The sequence below is a fragment of the Silurus aristotelis genome (assembly GCF_946808225.1).
Source record: "Silurus aristotelis genome assembly, chromosome: 23".
NCBI classification, from domain to species: domain Eukaryota; kingdom Metazoa; phylum Chordata; class Actinopteri; order Siluriformes; family Siluridae; genus Silurus; species Silurus aristotelis.
In genome coordinates, this window is record NC_139596.1 from 8,803,747 (window position 1) to 8,822,441 (window position 18,695).

The 18,695-nt window shown below is 34.0% G+C and overlaps 3 protein-coding genes and 1 long non-coding RNA gene across 4 annotated transcripts; all 4 read right to left on the minus strand.

The window, feature by feature from the left end:
- Positions 1 to 4,002: 4,002 nt before the first annotated feature.
- On the minus strand, positions 4,003 to 5,984 carry LOC310718111. The gene is made up of 4 exons (XR_014531048.1): positions 5,815 to 5,984; positions 5,525 to 5,654; positions 4,820 to 4,888; positions 4,003 to 4,700 (listed from the first exon to the last, which is right to left on the minus strand). It is a non-coding gene; the product is annotated as an uncharacterized lncRNA (long non-coding RNA).
- A 3,373-nt stretch (positions 5,985 to 9,357) lies between these two features.
- Positions 9,358 to 10,395, minus strand: LOC310718125 (C-X-C motif chemokine 11-1-like). The gene is made up of 4 exons (XM_083526697.1): positions 10,241 to 10,395; positions 10,012 to 10,138; positions 9,831 to 9,917; positions 9,358 to 9,703 (listed from the first exon to the last, which is right to left on the minus strand). Exons 1-4 carry the CDS (start codon positions 10,299 to 10,301, stop codon positions 9,691 to 9,693), a joined length of 288 nt encoding a protein of 95 aa, XP_083382823.1. The 5' UTR covers positions 10,302 to 10,395; the 3' UTR covers positions 9,358 to 9,690.
- Positions 10,396 to 12,636: 2,241 nt separating this feature from the next.
- On the minus strand, positions 12,637 to 13,844 carry LOC310718741 (C-X-C motif chemokine 11-1-like). Its single transcript, XM_083527724.1, has 4 exons — positions 13,693 to 13,844; positions 13,468 to 13,594; positions 13,255 to 13,323; positions 12,637 to 12,985 (listed from the first exon to the last, which is right to left on the minus strand). The coding sequence occupies exons 1-4, from the start codon at positions 13,757 to 13,759 to the stop codon at positions 12,949 to 12,951; spliced, it is 300 nt and encodes a 99-aa protein (XP_083383850.1). The 5' UTR covers positions 13,760 to 13,844; the 3' UTR covers positions 12,637 to 12,948.
- A 3,031-nt stretch (positions 13,845 to 16,875) lies between these two features.
- On the minus strand, positions 16,876 to 17,656 carry LOC310718126 (C-X-C motif chemokine 11-6-like). Its single transcript, XM_083526698.1, has 4 exons — positions 17,513 to 17,656; positions 17,299 to 17,425; positions 17,118 to 17,207; positions 16,876 to 16,996 (listed from the first exon to the last, which is right to left on the minus strand). Exons 1-4 carry the CDS (start codon positions 17,568 to 17,570, stop codon positions 16,984 to 16,986), a joined length of 288 nt encoding a protein of 95 aa, XP_083382824.1. The 5' UTR covers positions 17,571 to 17,656; the 3' UTR covers positions 16,876 to 16,983.
- Positions 17,657 to 18,695: the final 1,039 nt, after the last annotated feature.

The window sequence follows — 18,695 nt, forward strand, 5'->3', positions numbered from 1 at the left end:
ATCTTTAAGCATAAGGGAGATGTGCAGACCTGCAGTAACTACAGGGGAATTAATTTGATCAGTCACACCATGAAGTTATGGGAAAGAGTAGTGGAAGCCAGGCTGAGAGAAGAGGTGACCATCTGTGAGCAACAGTATGGTTTCATGCCGAGGAAGAGCACCACAGATGCCTTATTTGCTTTGAGGATGTTGATGGAGAAGTATAGAGAAGGACAGAAGGAGCTGCATTGTGTATTTGTGGATTTAGAGAAAGCGTACGACAGGGTGCAGAGAGGGGAGTTGTGGTATTGTATGAGGAAGTCAGGTGTGTCAGAGAAGTATGTGAGGGTGGTGCAGGACTTGTATGAGGACAGTGTGACGGCAGTGAAGTGTGCAGTAGGTACGACAGACTGGTTCAGGGTGAAGGTTGGACTGCATCAAGGATCGGCCCTGAGCCCTTTCCTGTTTGCAGTGGTGATGGACAGGTTGACGGACGAGGTCAGACACGTCCCTATGATGTTTGCAGATGATATTGTGATTTGTGGTGAGAGTAGAGAGCAGGTTGAGAAGAGCCTGGAGAGGTGGAGATATGCGCTTGAGAGAAGGGGAATGAAAGTCAGTAGGAGTAAGACAGAGTACATGTGTGTGAATGAGAGGGAGGGCAGTGGAGTGATGCGGTTGCAGGGAGAAGAGGTGGAGAAGGTGGAGGAGTTCAGGTACCTGGGGTCAACAGTGCAAAGTAATGGAGAGTGTGTTAGAGAAGTAAAGAAAAGAGTGCAGGCAGGGTGGAGTGGGTGGAGAAGAGTGACAGGAGTGATTTGTGATAGTAGGGTATCTGCAAGAATGAAAGGGAAAGTTTATAGGACTGTGGTGAGACCTGCGATGTTGTATGGATTAGAGACAGTGGCATTGAGTAAAAGACAGGAGGTGGAGCTGGAGGTAGCAGAGCTGAAGATGTTAAGGTTTTCGTTGGGAGTGACGAGGATGGACAAGATTAGAAATGAGTTTATTAGAGGGACAGCACATGTAGGATGTTTTGGTGACAAGGTGAGGGAGGCGAGATTGAGATGGTTTGGACATGTGCAGAGAAGGGACATGAATTATATTGGTAGAAAAATGCTGAAGATGGAGCCGCCAGGTAGGAGGAAAAGAGGAAGGCCAAGGAGGAGGTTCATGGATGTGGTGAGGGAAGACATGCAGGTAGTTGGTGTGAAAGAGGCAGATGTAGAGGACAGGGTGGTATGGAGACGGATGATCCGCTGTGGCGACCCCTAATGGGAGCAGTCGAAAGAAGAAGAAGATATATATATATATATATATATATATATATATATATATATATATATATATATATATATATATATATATATATATATATATATATATATATATATATATACACAACTAAGATAAATCTAATCTAATATAAACGTTCATCTTTATATTGAAAATAATAGTAAATATTAATAATATCAGATCAAAATGTAGTTAAAAATGATACTGAGAATGCTGATGTTTTTTTTCAGGCGTTTATTTTCACAAGTAACAAGTACACAAAATAGCACATTATACAGTTAACATGCAAGCTTATAAAAAAAAAAAAAATAATAAAAAAAAAATATATATATATATATTTTTTATATATATATATATATATATATATATATATATATATATATATATATATATATATATATATATATATATATATATAATATCGAGTGGGACAGCTAATAAATTACACATTCATCAAATCAATCATACAAAATGCATACAACATACCAAATAAATACAGAATAAATATACAAAATAAATAAAACACACTGGCTTTTGGGAAATTAAAAAAATATATATTCATGTCTTTTTTCCTTCAATATCTGAGCAGTGCTGCTTTACTGTTGCTTTGAGCCCTAAGAAAAGATAAGAAGAATGAGTTATGTCTCTCCTATTATAGTCAATATAATCAGATCAAAGTCAAAACAATAAGAAATGAATTTTGATGACACTGATGAAGTGCTTACCTGTTTTGTCTGGCCATCCTGATGTAATTCTTGACAAAAGTAGACTCTGGATTCAAACATTTTTTACCATCACCATTCTTCAGAACAACTCTACAACAACAACAATATAAATACTTTAGATATCAAAGCAAATGAAGCTGTACTACTGTATATTGTTGAACATATGGATTAGCTGCTATTGAACTTACATGATTTCCAGACTTTCACAAGATGCACTTGGAGAATAAATTTCCATCCGTTCAATACGTTGGATTCGGACGCTGTTCATACCACGACCCTGGCACAAACATCTCCTAACACTGGTCCTGGCCTGTCCTGGGAACAGAAGGAAATAAAAATGAATACTTTTAAAATCGGATATCAGAATCAGATACAAATCCGATTCATTGTGCATTTAAAAAACCTTTACTAAGATCTCATTGAATTAAGAACCTTACCTTGTACATAAACAAAAAGCAGGCAGGCTAACACAACAAAAACTGCAGCAGACTTCATTTTCCTCTTGCTTTTGAACACACTTCTGGATGAGGAGCTGAAGAGTCAATCTGATGAGTGAATCTGATCGACTAACTGAATGAGTGTGCTGAGATTCTTTTATATGCTTCAAGGTCGGTGTTTTCCATTTTACAACGTTGTGATTACGTCACTTTCCTGTTTCACTTTTTACTTTCACTTCCCTTTTACTTTTTTTTTTTATTTCTTGGAAATTCTAATGCTTTACCCTCACCAGTGACTAAAACACATATGAATGCACATATCTAGAATTAGATGTACTCCCTGCAAAAAAAAAACAAAAAAACATTTTAAACTATCAGCTTGAGCAAAATAAATAATAAAAAAAATAGAAATTTACTCAATGTAAAGGGACGATTGCGTAAGCAAAAAGAGTTTCTGTGATACAATAAAATTAAGTATTTAAATGCACTTTAAGTAAGTACTGCAGTATGGAATGTACTAGAAATGGTCTGGTATGCTCTTAATATTATTTAAGAGGGTGCTTTAGAGATTACCACTGAATGAATTTACACATAAAGCTTTTCCTGCCCATCCCCCATCCCAACCCCACCCCCCACCCACCCCACTAAGTGGTCTTGTTTGGCAGAAAGACAATTTCAATTTCAGTTCCCATTAAATGTGTAGGACTTTATGGATTTTGATGATAATCATTCATTCATTGTCAGTTGTTTTTAGGGTTTATTGTGGTGCATGTTGGCGTTTAGGATGTGGGTAAGTGGGCTTTAAGAACCATCTGCAGCTTGTTTACAACTGCTGATCCTGTTTACAATGCTCAACCTTAAATGACAACATTGTAAAAACATAACAAGTTACATGCTACAGCATGAAAGAGAGTTTCATCTACCCACAAACTAAACAACATAATGCACATGTTGATGTCACTTCCCCGTGATAGAGTTTAGTTGTAATGAAAGTCTACACATGATGTGCTTCCTTAAAACAAAAAAAGCTAATGTTAACAAACAAGATTCAAGAAACAATATACTATATTTTACAAATTTCCTATCTACAAAAAGTAACAAAGAGCTAGCGAGTGGGCAAAAGTTTTGTGGACACTTGACAATCACAAACACAAGTTGCTTAGTGAATATGTGGTGCAAGTCCTTCCATTCTATCTTTGAGCACGCCATGTATTCATGGATCTTATTTTGTACACAGGCGTGTTACAGTGTCACGCTGAAAAAGATTTTGGCTTTCGTTCCACCAAAAAGAAATTGTAATTAAAAAGAAATTGTATAAATATATTGTATTTCAGAAAAGGTTACAAATAAAAAAATGGAATTTATTGTTTAATATTTTTTATATTGATAAACTAAACACATGGAAGTAACACAAGTTCAAAGAAATCAAATATAAACCTGCTACATTTGGATACTTATATACTGTCTGTATTTAAATCTATTTACTTATGCCTTTGTTAGATAAATCATTAGCAATATCCAAGAGCTATTTCCCATTGTGCAATAAATGGAAAGTGTAGAAAAGCTTCTGTTTGTGAGTCATGTGATTTATTATGGATTGGTAAATTCAGGTACTTCCAAGTAAATCTGGATCAGAAGATATAATGAAATTTGGAAAAAAACAAAAATCGACATGTGATGGATATACTGTACATAAAAAATAAGTCATGTCAGTTTGCACACAGCTGAACATAAGATCCGTGTTCTTTTGTGCATTTTACAATATGTTAGAGTTTATTGTTACAGCATTCATAGCCATCAAATACAATTACTACATTATACTAATATGTACCATGATGTGCTGGCCTAACTAACTCGTTAATTATAATAAGTGAATATCTATTTTGGATGTTGGCTATAACACATTTTATTATATCTTATTATATTTCTGGGTAACAAAAACATAACACTATGTAATACATGTATTATAGACATAAAAAAAAAAAACAGGTTGTATTAGCTAAAACCAAGAAACACACAACCTCAGTTATTCTCTCTCTTTAAACAAGCGAATTGTCAATTGTACACTGTTATATTTTCAAAATTAAAATGGTTACTGCATCTTGTACTTTTTTTTGTTAAAATCATATCAAACTAAATCACTAAAAAAACTTCTTTGGTGATTAGATGTGCATTTTAGACTTGCTGCTTGTTCTTCTTCTGCTTCGTGCCTTTTTGTCTTGGATTTGTCTTTCCCTTGGATTGTTTCTTTTGATTTTTTCCACTAAAAGCATACAGAAAAGGGCAATGAGCACTTCATGCAATTATATTCTTTTGAGCGCTGGCTTGTACAGTATGGTGAACCAGGCATCATGTGACTTACAAGCAGTAGCAGCTTCTCACCTCAAAATCCTTCTGCCTTGTCTTCCTATTAGATCCAGACAGAACTTTCTTCCATTTTTCAAAGTGATTCTGTACAACATAATCAGAAATATTAAACATTGTCTAGACTAAATGTATAAATACACTGTTCATACTCTGCATTTGTACAGTGAAACAACAGGTACATAGAGTCAGTATGAGAGTGATTGTATGTATTTTGCCTAATTGTATGAAAGCAGTGGTGGACAGTAACTAAGTAAATGTAATTTGTTGCTATACTTAAGTAGCTTTCTCGTGTATCTGTACTTTATTAAAGTATTTCTATTTGGGGAGAATTTTTATTTAACTTTACTACATTTCAAAGTCACCAATCAGGGTAGAGCGTGCGCTCTGTTTTGATTGGTGCTTGGTGGTATCTACTTAGCACAGACATACAGTTCAGCATCAGTTCAACAGCAAACAAAACATTTAGAGATGAATAAATGATGGAAGAAACTCCTGACTCAAAATTGACACAACACCTATAGGAAATTAAAGAGATAATAAATCATACATTGGATACTTAAGTACATTTAAAGGCAAATACTTTTGTACTTTTACTCAAGTGAAAGTTTCACTTGGGTAATATTTTACCGAGTGTATCTCTACTTTTACTTTCACTCAACTACATGATTTTTGTACTTCGTCCACCACTGTATGAAAGTGACTGATGCACAAATTACTTACATCATTTCAGTGTTTGAACAGGAGGCACTTGGATTGAAGACCTGGACCGTCTCCACAAGTTGAAGCTTTACTCTTTTTTGTAGATTTGTTTTTTGGCATAAACATCGTTCTGATATTCCTCCAATCCGTCCTGAGGAAAAAGATTTGATTTAAAAAACAAACAAACACTGTGGCTTTCTTTTTAGCTTCTCACTTGAAGTATAATAGTAAGCTATATAAATGTATATAAATGGTGTAAACATACATGTTTGATTAAAATCTATACTATTCTATGTAAGTGACTAACTTACCATCACAAAACATTACAGTTGCTCCAAAGATGATCAGGAACACCAGTGGAAAAATTGCAGCATTCATTGTGACGGTTAGTTGTTTATGAGGGAAAAAAAATGATGGACCTGGAGTTCAATAGGAGAAAACAGGGAGGAGGGCGTTTCTGTTCTTTCACTTTTTTCCCTTTAAGAGCTGATAGCGTAGATTTAAATATGACATTCCTTCCTCGTGGAGAAAAAACAGATTTATTGACACTGAGTAAAGAACAAAATGACAGGCTGTGGTTGCATAGACAAAAAGTGAAGATAATACTTATAAGTAGTGTTTGTATTAGACAAACTGCATATGAGTTGCAAAAAAAAAAAAAAGAAAAAAAGAAAAAAAAAAATTAATAAAGAATGAATTGCAGAAGGTTCAGGGGAATAATTAATGTTTGTGCTGCACATTAATATTGCATGATAAATAATATAATACAATATAAAATAATAATATTATTGAGCATATACACATGTTTATTTGCATGTATATATTATAAAATACACATTAATTTAGCATTTGTTACATATTTTATTTAGCACAACAGTTTATGTTTTTTTTAGTTAATAATTTGTACAGGTCTCTCTATTTCAGTGATGCAGAGTGACCAGAACTCAAACAAATGACAGGAAATGCAACACACACAAGCAAATAAATAAATATATGCCATGAAAAGAGATGCCATCTGGTGGAACTTCTGAGATACTTTACTCTAAGCTATATCTCCATTAGTAACATATGCCTGCTTAAGGTGTCTATACGGCCTGTAGTCTATATCTCTTGGTTATTAGGACATGTAATGGTTATGAAAGATTTATTTCTGCAGTTCGGAGTGTCTTCTCACTACCTCTTTTCCACATTCTTGTCATGTTTATTCAAGTGGACCCTGTAAAAATTTGACTCCAGAATATGTTGAGATATACTTAGGGTTCATGAAAACAAATCCATACTTCATCAGTGAATAATAATTAATCATATTTTTAAATGTATTATAATTGAGATAATAAAAAAAAAAGGGTGGTAAAGTTTACCTTCTGTAAATATTAATTTTCCTTGTTCAAGTGTGGAAAATGTTCTGCTGTCACATAGCAGAGTTTTTCCCAGCCTCATGATTTCTGCATGATGACACTGCAAATGTAACTTTCTGTCCTTGCTCCACTCGCTCTGTAATACTGACGCCTGTGTCTCGTGACGCCCTCATTAAAAACTTTTTTAACCTAACTTTGATCAGCAAGAAAATCAATCTGCAATGTAAATTCACATAGGATTTGTTGACTCTAGTAGAGGTGAGTTCTTTGTAAAGAAAAGAAAAAAGTCCTTTATAGTCTATACAAAGATTGTAATAGTATTCCTGCCTCATGTCATGACTTTTGTGTATATCATTCATGACCCATGTAGTTTTCTCATTGATACGAATAATATTGCATTTTAAAAAAATCCCTATTACCCAATTCCCACCCATTCACCAGCTATCCCAAATTGCACAACAGCTATCAGCTGAGAGACGACATGGGTAATACACAGTTCCTCTAAGACAAAGAGCAAAGTGTTAACTCCTATTTTCAAAATACAGATATCCATGCCACTTAGGATCCCCTAAAATAACCCTAATTTTTTTAGTTGCTCTTTCACAGGTCATGCTCTTGAAACTGATAGATCACCTTGTCTGACATTCAAAATAAAGGCTCTCCTGGTCACCAGCTACTAAAGAACCATGTATCTTAAGCATAATGAACGTAAAAGTAATGTTCTTTAACATTTTATTATCACTACTGAGTGTATGGTGTGATTATGTAATTCTGAGTAAAATCAAATTCTGAACTGAGGCACTTTTTTTAGGCACTTTGTAAACTCTCTCTACTGGGCCTCAACACACCTCTCTGCAATTGGATTCTAGACTTACTGACAGAAAGACCACAGTCAGTGCATATCATCAGCAGAACATCAGGCACCATCACATTGAGCACAGGTGCCCCCCAAGGCTGTGTGCTCAGCCCAGTGCTGTCCGACCCCTTACAGAGATGAGGTTTAACAAATGTTGAGCTGGGGTCACAACAATAACCTGTCTTCAAATGTAGACAAAGCAAAGACACCACTCGGAAAGGATCAACTGACCACTTTCCCTTGCTCATCAGTGGCTCAGTAGTTGAGAGAGTCAGTAGTAACCAAGCTTCGGGGTCTACACATTTCTGACGATCTCACCTAAACTAGCAACACCAACTCCACTGTGAGGAAGGATCAACAATGTTTTCACTTCCTGAGGAGACTAAGGAGCCATCCCCACACTACCAATGCTTACCACCTTTTAAAGAGGAACTATGGAGGGCATCCTAGCCAGCTGCATCACAGTCTCTACAAGCCCCTGCCTGATTCTGAAGCATCAGGACCCGCACTACAAGGTTCTGCAACAGAGCCCTGAACACTCTGGTGCCACCCATCACCTTACTTACTAACTGCTTAACTAAGAACTGTGGACATTGATGGTCATTCAATGAACATTAACATGCCCCCACTCAGCCACTTTTACTGTGCACTTAAAATCCACATTGGACATTTAGCAACACCTGCAGACATCTACAATCTGGGACTTTAAATGTTTTCTATATACATTCGCTCGATTTTGTTAAAATATGCACATTGGACATTGAATACGTTTACACACGGTTACCTCTGACCGCATACTCGCACTTTACTCTTTACTCTTACATAACCTACATAACTTCATATTTATCACACCACAGCTCTGTTATGTTTAATGTTTACTCTCGCGTTTCACTATTTATGCACCTTGGTCATAAGGTGAACCACCACTTTAAAGGGAAGAGGTTTTCTAGGTTTTGTAGTGTGGTTGTTTAGATTTGTGCGCCCTCAGCTACAACAAGTGCGTTCGTAAAGTCAGCCACTGATATAAGGTGAGGAGGCCTGGGGTGCAGTCAGTGCACCACTTCATTCCAAAGATGTTCAATAAGGTTGGGGTCAGAGTTCTATTGCAAGCCACTCAAGATTTTCCACTCCAACCCATATAAAGCATATCTTCAAGAAGCTCGCTTTGTGCACAGCAGTAATGTCATGCTGGAACAGGCTTGGCTCTCCTAGCTCAAGTGAAGGGAAAATGTAATGCTCCTGCATCCAAAAACATCCTGTAAAATTGTGTGTCTCCAACATTGTGGTAACAGTTTAAGAAAGAATCACATATGGCTGGAAATGTCAGAGGTCCCAACACTTTAGTTGCTAGGAAAAATGAACAATAAAAGAACTTCTACATGAGGCATTTTGTTCTAGAAAGATGTATGAAGTACAGTTTGTGTTTTATATAAACTGGTTTTATATACACTATTTATTTAGCACAGAGTAAAATAAGCTAAATATGTTTCATATCTTATATCCACAAAAAAAAAAAATTCTAGTGGTACTTTATAAGACTAATTTATAAATGATTTATTTCCAAAACATAAAAGATGTTTATTTTTTATTTACAATCTTATTGCTAATTGAACAGAACTAGCAAGAAATTCAAAAAAGATAAGAAACCACTGTGTTTATTTGTATTTTTTTATTTAATTCACACATGTATCTTAGTTCACAATAGAAGATACAAAAGAATAAATTATAATTATAAAACAAAACAATTATGTGCAAGAAATATTTAAAAGATATTTTACAGTACAATGTGCAATGGACAAATGTACAGGTGTGACTTATAAAGTGAACAGCAGATATAGAAATGTACAATTTGTACAATCTTCATAGACAATCAACAATCGTAATAAATGAAGATTTATCAGGTCAGGAATTGAAAATATCAACACACACACAGAGTCGTTTCACATCAGTTCAGTTGAGTCGCAGCACATGCTTTATTCGGCATTCCTGCAAAATTAACAAGAGATTGTTAATAAAATAATTTACTGTACATTTCCTGTATTTAAAATAGAATGTAATTTTTTTCTCATAAAAGTATGCTGTAGCAGTATCTAATAGCAGAAAATGGTCTTACCTTTTTTTAACAGCTTTCTTGATGTAGTTCATAAAGTCAGATTCGGGGTTCAGACATCTTTGTCCTGCACCATTCTTCAGAGTGACACTAAACAAATACAATAGCAAGTTAGATAGCTGTATGAAATGTATATATGTTGTAAGACATGTTGTTATAGATATTATTTGATTACTGAACCTACATGACTTCCACATTCTGACAAGTTGCACTTGCAGGATAAAATTCAATCTTGTCGATCCGTTGTGGACGAACTGCGTTGACTACAGGACCCTGACACAAACACCTCTTGGAATTGGTCCTTGCTTGACCTGCAGAGAAATGCCAATTTGTTGAATGCCGGTATATTATTATGAACAAAACAGTTGCAGGCGAAATGACTGTGATCTGAAGCATGAAATGATAAGTCTTACCTTGTACATAAGTACATAAGAGTAGACAAGCAACTGCAATAATAACACCAGCAGTCTTCATTTTCCTCTCGATCTTGCTCAGACAGACTGATTCTCTCGGAGATGTTCGTCCAGAAGCCTGGAGTATGAAGCAGTGAACAAATGAGCGTGTTTGCTCCTCATTTTATATGCGCTCGGGTCAGCGTTTCACAATCTCCTGGCCTTTTTTTTCCAGCCCACATTCACTTTCAGCTTCTTGTTTCTTTGAAAAGGCTTAAATTTACATACAGAAGTGACTACTGCTAACTTTCACTTGATATGCATTGTGTGGAGCAGCTTCATAAAACAGAATACTGCACAAGAAATGTTTACAATATAACATACATATATTATTTATATACAAAAAATATTTTAATGTAATAAGAATTTATATTACTTATAATGATTGGGATAAAAATTAAAAAATTTGATTACAGATGCATTTAGGAGGGAAAAAATCTGTCAAATTTCAAAAGATGGAGCTGAATAGGCAATGACAAAACATGCCATGAACATGTCATCTTTTTTGTAATGAAGTTTTCAAGCTTCCAATCTCTTTTATATTACCACAGAACTTAGCATAGAACTTTTTTTTCATTGATGAGAAACTGCAAAAAACAATTCAAGTGAAGTTCAAGTAAAAGGAAAATACTGTATAATGCCAAAGACGTCCTATACAATTGTGTAACTGACTTTCAAAGGGGATTAATATTTATATGGGATTTCTTAACAAATAGTATGATTACTAAGAAACAAGAACTACTTTGGTGGGTTCTCCAGGATGGAAGTGAGTAATTTAATGGTTCTCCTAAAAACTACTAAGGAAACTGAAACAGTGTGATTCCTCCTTTCACTGTACACAATCTATTTCTGGCTATCAGGCAAATATGTGTAGCATATACATGTAAAAGGAATAAATCTGAGAACTGATGATTTTTTTTTTTTTACTTTAATGACTAAATTACAGTTTAGTCCTTATTTTGATTTAATATTAATTTATTATTAAAAGTTACAATTATTAAATTATGATTTAGATTTTGTAATTCTTTTTGGAAGATCTTCATTATTTACAAATCATTGGTTGTTGTTTATTAAATTGGTTATTAAATTGTTTACAGTGTTTTTGAATGTGTATTACATTATGATGAAATATTACAATATAAAATAAACACTATTTTGTTTACCTTTTATAGTTTGTTTTTCCTGGAAAGTATTTTAATTGTGATTTTTTTTTAGCTATATGGACTGGATTGATGTGGAAGTTACATCACATATCACATTTGTAATGAATCATAATGGGCATTGGTCACATTGGTTGTCACTTCACCATCACCACAAGTGTACTGGTGGTGAACATCTTCAGTGCTGTTATTCATTAAACCATGGAGTGTACATCTTGTACTTTTTTGACTGTGAAGGACATGAACAGGAGCAACTGAAAATTAATCCATTATTCTGTTGTTGTTGTTTTTTTAATTTTTTATATTTTTTTGGGCTCATAATTGAGCACCATTGGCCATTGGCATGGCTCCTGTTTTATCGGGAAACTCTGCTCTTTTCAGCTTTTTAGTAACTCACAAATCAGATAATCCCAGCTCTATTTCCCAGCCACTGCATCTGTGCACATGGCAGGATTCCTCTTTTGAGATTTTGAAGTTAAGACAGTGATGTTTTATGTTTAAGTTTGTTTAAATTATTGATATATTGACAGTCACTGGTTTAAATTTTTTTAAATAAACCCATTCATCAATCAATCTATCCATACATCCCTTTATCCCTCCTGCCCTCCGTTATTTGAGAAATTCTCTCAATTCTTCAAATAAATATTATCCCACAAGATGACTATTTACAAATTTTACACCAGTAGGTGGCTTTGATTTGTGCTTCACCAGAGCCGTTCAGTTTAATTTTTTTCCCATAAAATGTGCTGGTTTATAGTCAGTGGTTTTTAAGTTCAAATTACATCACACTGTTTGGGTTATGGTTGTGTGGAGGTGTGGGTGCCATCACACGCTTGTGTACACAACATTGCCTTGAGTGACAACAGCTGTGAGATGAAAGAAAGAAAAATCCTTCTATGCCTTTCCGTTATTTTAGTGATTATAATCTCTAACTTTACAATGTTTTTGTCTTTATAAAAAACAATTTTTTTGCCACTTTGACCCACTTCCCTCATATTATGTGACAACATTATCGGAACACAAAAACATAGATAGATAGATAGATAGATGGATAGATGGATAGATAGATAGATAGATAGATAGATAGATAGATAGATAGATAGATAGATAGATAGATAGATAGATAGATAGATAGATAGATAGATAGATAGATAGATAGATAGATAAAGCACAGTTCATTTCAGTATTACAACTGCATAACTATAGGGTTTTATTTCATTATTTTACTAACAAACCAAACAAACAACTAATCAAACAATCAATCGATCAATCAATCAATCAATTAATCAATCAAGCAAACAAACAAGCAATCAATAATTCATTTACTGTTAAAATGTTCATTGTGTAATATCACTGTGTGTAACATATTTATGCATACCGTAACTAAGTGCATGCTATCAATTAATACACTGTCATTTCTTTTGATTAGTAGAGATTATAATGATTGAATAATCACATAAGTGGGAGTATTGTAAAATCAGCTGTAAATTTCTTCTTCTCCTTCTTGCCTTATAATCCCTTGGCGTTTTTCTTTAGCTTCGATCCACTGAAAGCAATAGAAAAAGATGATGAGTATGCCTTTGTGTTTAGCATTTTATATTAAGAATATTTGGGTCTCATTAGTCATTTACAGTACAGTATGTCTTGATAGGGGCTTTGGGAAAATCCCAGCACCAATCTGCCTTCATTATTACTTGAAAAAGCCATCAAATGTTCATTTGTAGCTTTTTTCTTTGGATAAAAGCATCAGCCTAATAAGTAACACAATACATTTGTTTTTGTTCAGTTTGTAATAATGGTATTATTTCTGCTCACAATAAGATTTTCTGTCCTTGGTTTCCTTTTGGGTCCAGGCAGACCTTCATTCCTTGCTTCAGAGTCAAACTGATGAGCACAGAAGTGATAACAGACTATAATTCATCAGCCCATTATTATTTGTTGCGTATTAGGCAACACGGCCGAATAAAGTGTAAACAGCATTAGAATGAGTAAGGGTGAATAGTTAAACAGTGACTGAAGAATACTTACAGTATCTCAGTATTTGAACAGGAGGCACTTGGGTAGAATATCTTAAAAGTCTCCACAAGTTTAGGATTTACCCTCTCCTTTCCTTTCATTTGGCACAAACAACGTTCTGCTTTTCCGCCCATCCTTCCTGCAGTAGCAAAATTCCCACATCTTATCAATGCAATGTACACAATAGAAATAGTAGATAAATATATTTATTAAGAATACTGATAAAGACTATCTTACCTTCACAAAGCATTGTAGTCAATGCAAACATGATCAAGGGCAGCATTGTGAGAGTTGCACTGTTCATTTTGAGGCTGGACAAATAATGTGAGTGAAAATGTCAAGTAATGGGAGTTAAGCAAAAGGAGTGGGCAGTGTGAAGGATGATAATATTTGTGTCACTTTTACAAGAGAACGATATTTTCACATGCTCTTTTTCTTCCTCATGGGAAAAAACCCATTAAAAAGAAAGCAACACATCTGGAACAACCAAAAAATTAATTTTGTTACACTGTATAGCTAGGGATTCTACATGGTAGAAATTAACTAAAATATATTAACTGTATATTAACAGGGAAATAAAACAGGTCTTTTTTCCCAAAAAAATCTTTAACTGTCCAGCTGAGGTGAACCTGTGACCACTATTGTGTCTTCTGGTTTGTAAATCATCCACTTCAATTTTCGGTGTTCTTTCCGAGATGCTGTTCAGCTCACCACAGTTTTAAAGAGTACTCATTTGAGTTACAATACTTTTTCAGTCAACTGAACCTACCTACTGCAGAACTTACACTCATCATAAAATATACATCATAAAAAATTAATTTCCTGAAGGAATTATGCAATATTGTACACACCTCTAATGCTCTGCAGATTACCCTCAAACAGAACAAGAAAATGTATTAATTACAGGTTTAATAGGACATCCGGCCTAGTGTTTATTGTTGTCCAGCAAAAACACTTTCATTAAAGATTTTCTCCCTTTTTTTGGTGCAAACATATCACACTTTTGTTTGCATTTCTATAGTAATCCAGACATTCTGCAACATTTTAAATGCTGTATAGTCAAGATGATGCACATTTCCTTTATTGGTGTCGAATTTGCTCATTTCCAGCAAAAGAAAATGTAATTGATCAGTTTGCATTCACTTAAAATCCTTTTTAATATGAGCAAAAGCATAAAGATAAAAATTGTAATGAATCAATCAGTTTCAATCTTAATACACTAATCCCCAACTTTACCATTGAAAAAAATTGCATTTGCCAAAATTTCTAATTTGTTTGATTTTCCCGGTCTCTCGTGGATAGCAAGATAGAGCAAAATACTTATAGGGAATTGTTTTTATGGAGGTTTATGTTAAAATTATGAAATATTTAAATAAAAATTTAAATAATAATTATAAAATGAAGTAAAATGTTAATACAGTACAGCACTGTATGTGTGTTAACTGAGGGATTACTGTATACTTAAATATATTAGGAATATATTTAAGTAAAAAAAATTCATATATCTATATATATTCTGAATATTAAAACTATTGGGCCTACTTCATTTTTACACTGTTATATAATTATAGACTAGTTTTACCACTGAACTTTAGTGAATCTTTCCGTGCATTGGTCTTGAAAATGTCATTAGTTGACATTCATTTAATACTTTATATCATTAAAGGAGCTACATTATATTGAAGTAACTTGTAAAAGATCAAATGAAAACAACATTGTTATTTAAAAGCAAAAAAAGCACTGAAACACACTTTATTTTCTCATTGTTTTTATTATGGCTCAGGCTACTTTGAACAGGAACTGCATAAGAATGTTTACTCCAAAAATACCCTCATAACTGTACATTCCATTTTATCTGATTGAAGGAAGTCGGTTTTAATGCAGTTCTGTGTTCTTAATCTGACCAGATTTCTTGGAAATGTTCTGTCTTATTTTCAGAGGCGTGCAAGATGGAATTTTAATGTATTTTTTTAAATGTAATTGTATTTTTTGATTCAACACAAACAAATGATTGCACTGTCTAATGCGAAAGAACAGGACAAAAAAAGACTAGGATATAAGTGTTGCTTCTACCCTGCCTACTTTTATTTACTTGTCATTTTAAATGGGATTTATGCACAAATGTTCCATTACTACACTGAGATCTCAAAACTCTGGGCTTCTAGTAGTTCCTAGAATAGCAAAGTCCACTAAAGGCGGTAGAGCATTTTCACATTTAGCTCCTAAACTCTGGAATAGTCTTCCTGACAGTGTTCGGGTTTCAGATACACTCTCCCAGTTTAAGTGCAGATTAAAAACATATCTTTTTAGCAAAGCCTACACATAACACACATCACACACATGCACATTATTAACTTGTGCTGTTAATATCATGAACAGCAGCTACGCTAATTCCTCTCCACTGCTTCTCTTTCTCTCCCCATCCCGAGGCATCCTGAGGTTTGGCCAGCTCCAGTCACGTCCCACCTCGTGAAGATTATGGACCTATGGATGATCATGGAGAAGTAGATGCCGAGTGTTTAAAGGCCCTGGCATGGAGAAGCTGATGCTGGATCTATGATGATCACAAATTGTTCTGTATTGTTGAAAGATTTATGATCAAACTCTTGATGTCACCCATATGAGGATGGGTTCCCCTTTGAGTCTGGTTCCTCTCAAGGTTTCTTCCTCATATCATCTAAGGGAGTTTTTCCTTGCCACTGTAGCCACGGCTTGCTCATCAGGGACAAACGCACACCATTCACCTTCACTGTTGTTTTCTGTAAAGCTGCTTTAAGACAATGTCTGTTGTGAAAAGCGCTATACAAATAAACTTGACTTGACTTGACTTGACTACATGACTAGTACTGATCATTAAACAAAAAAATAATTTGGGGTTGTAGTTGATAATCTTTTTAGGTTCCCTGGTGGTCTAGTGGTTTGGATGCGGCGCTCTCATCGCTCCTTACACCAAATTTTGTTTTCTTGGAAATGGTGTGTTTGATAATCAGTCATGACCAAAGAAATGTTCATCAGTTTGTTTGGGTTTTCATTTAATGTCGTCTGATGCAAGACAAAACTTCATATCTAGAGTATTTTGTTAGATTTACTCACTTCAAAGTAGAAATGTAAAAAATTATTAATAATTACTTACAGTATGTAAGAAAAAGTCTACACAGCAATTATATATATCATATATACACAGCGATCAGATATATCATATATACACAGCGATCAGATATATCATATATACACAGCGATCAGATATATCATATATACACAGTGATCAGATATATCATATATACACAGCGATCAGATATATCATATATACACAGTGATCAGATATATCATATATACACAGTGATTAGATATATCATATATACACAGTGATCAGATATATCATATATACACAGCGATCAGATATATCATATATACACAGTGATCAGATATATCATATATACACAGCGATCAGATATATCATATATACACAGCGAGCTGCCTCTCTCCTTTCTTCCTTCACTTCTGTTCAGTAATGACACACTGCATGCTTTACTCTGCATTCCTGCAAAAACACACAGAGATTCACAAACTTTTATTTTGTCCATTTTGGGTTTTCATTCATCAAAAGTTAAACTTATATAATAATATAAGAATGTTATTATATTTGAATCAAATGTACCCACTTTTTCTTTAATGCTGTCATGATGTATTTCTGAGTAAATTCAGATTCTGGATTCAAGCATCTTTTTCCTGCACCGTTCTTCATAATGACACTACAGAGATAAAGAATAAGTTTAATAACTCAGTAAAACTAAATGATGTTGTATTGTACATTATTATAGATATCAGAATTACTGAACTTACATGATTTCCACATTTTCACAAGATGCACTGGCGGGATGAAACTCAATCTTGTCAATATTTTTAATGCGAACTACGTTAGCTGTAGGACCCTGACACAAACACCTGGTTACACCGGTCTTTGCCTGTCCTGTAAACAGAAGAAAATATTTCATGAGGGATTACAAATGTCTTGTATATCAATAAAATAGGTGTAAATGAGGATCACAACTCTTACCTTGTACATGAAGAATAAGTAGGCAGGCAAACACAACAAAAACTGCAGCAGGCTTCATTTTCCTTTTGCTCTCGATGCTCTGAAGTTTCTTAGACTGATTTTCTTCTTGATGCTTGTTGATGATGTGAATGACTGAGTGTGTTTACTCCTCTTTTATACACTCAGTTTGGTGTTTCCCCCTGTTTCCCTGTGGTTTGAATTCACTTTCATTCGCACTTCCTCACACCAAATTTTGTTTTCTTGGAAATGGTGTGTTTGATAATCAGTCATGACCGAACAAAGTTTCATCAGTTTGTTTGGGTTTTCATTTAATGTCGTCTGATGCAAGACAAACCTTCATATCTAGAGTATTTTGTTAGATTTCATCAGTGTACAACAAATAAAATATTAACCACAATTAAAGCACAATTACTTACAGAAAATATCTTAAAAAAGCAATTCAATTAATTTACTCACTTAAAAGTAGAAATGTAAAAAATTATCAATCATTACTTACAGTATGTAAGAAAAAGTCTTAAAAATATTCATAATATAAAAAGATGTCTGCCTCAATCCCCACATGGATTTTAGTTCCTGATAGACAATTAGTACTTTTTTTTAATCCAAGAAATCAGTTTGTGAACATTTTAACAAAATATAGTTAATTCTCATGATAATAAATGTGATGGTTTAAAAAATAGCTCCATTCTCATGCTGTCATATCTGTAAAAAATTACATTTATTTTGATACCTTATGATTTAGTTTACTTTATGATTTACATACAGTGTTCCCAATGTGACTTCAGTCACATAAAGCGTTTACTGAAGATTTAAGAAATTATTCAAATAATTATGCAGATTTTTTCTACTTTACTTGAAATGACTTCATTAGCATTCAAAATGAAATAGTTCAACACAATATACAGCCATGTATACATTTATAATCTACTAATGTAAATCATACATTCACACATTCATACTGTTTATGAAATGTAATCTGCAGTTACTTCTTTGTTGATTTCTCTGTGGAAATTGTTTGTTTGAATGTTTTGTCAAATAGTAGATTTACAGAGAAAGAAAAACAGTTATTGCTGACTAAGCATTGCAAATAAAGTGGATGAGGGTAATTGCATAAGCTTCCTGAAAGCGGCAAATGAAACTGAATCATCGTTATTTCTCTCTTCGGTGGAAATGAACTTCATTC

What these genes read in the sequence shown, in the direction of transcription:
- LOC310718125 (XM_083526697.1), bottom strand. Translation starts at nt 10,301, where the DNA reads ATGAAGACTGCTGGTGTTATTATTGCAGTTGCTTGTCTACTCTTATGT. An exon ending in CTTATGTACTTATGTACAAG is followed by an intron (nt 10,139 to 10,240) that starts GTAAGACTTATC and finishes ATTTCTCTGCAG; the next exon opens with GTCAAGCAAGGACCAATTCC. An exon ending in TGTCAGAATGTGGAAGTCAT is followed by an intron (nt 9,918 to 10,011) that starts GTAGGTTCAGTA and finishes GTATTTGTTTAG; the next exon opens with TGTCACTCTGAAGAATGGTG.
- LOC310718741 (XM_083527724.1), bottom strand. Translation starts at nt 13,759, where the DNA reads ATGAACAGTGCAACTCTCACAATGCTGCCCTTGATCATGTTTGCATTG. An exon ending in GACTACAATGCTTTGTGAAG is followed by an intron (nt 13,595 to 13,692) that starts GTAAGATAGTCT and finishes TTGCTACTGCAG; the next exon opens with GAAGGATGGGCGGAAAAGCA. An exon ending in CAAGGACAGAAAATCTTATT is followed by an intron (nt 12,986 to 13,254) that starts GTGAGCAGAAAT and finishes TATTGCTTTCAG; the next exon opens with TGGATCGAAGCTAAAGAAAA.
- LOC310718126 (XM_083526698.1), bottom strand. Translation starts at nt 17,570, where the DNA reads ATGAAGCCTGCTGCAGTTTTTGTTGTGTTTGCCTGCCTACTTATTCTT. An exon ending in ACTTATTCTTCATGTACAAG is followed by an intron (nt 17,426 to 17,512) that starts GTAAGAGTTGTG and finishes TTCTGTTTACAG; the next exon opens with GACAGGCAAAGACCGGTGTA. An exon ending in TGTGAAAATGTGGAAATCAT is followed by an intron (nt 17,208 to 17,298) that starts GTAAGTTCAGTA and finishes TTATCTCTGTAG; the next exon opens with TGTCATTATGAAGAACGGTG.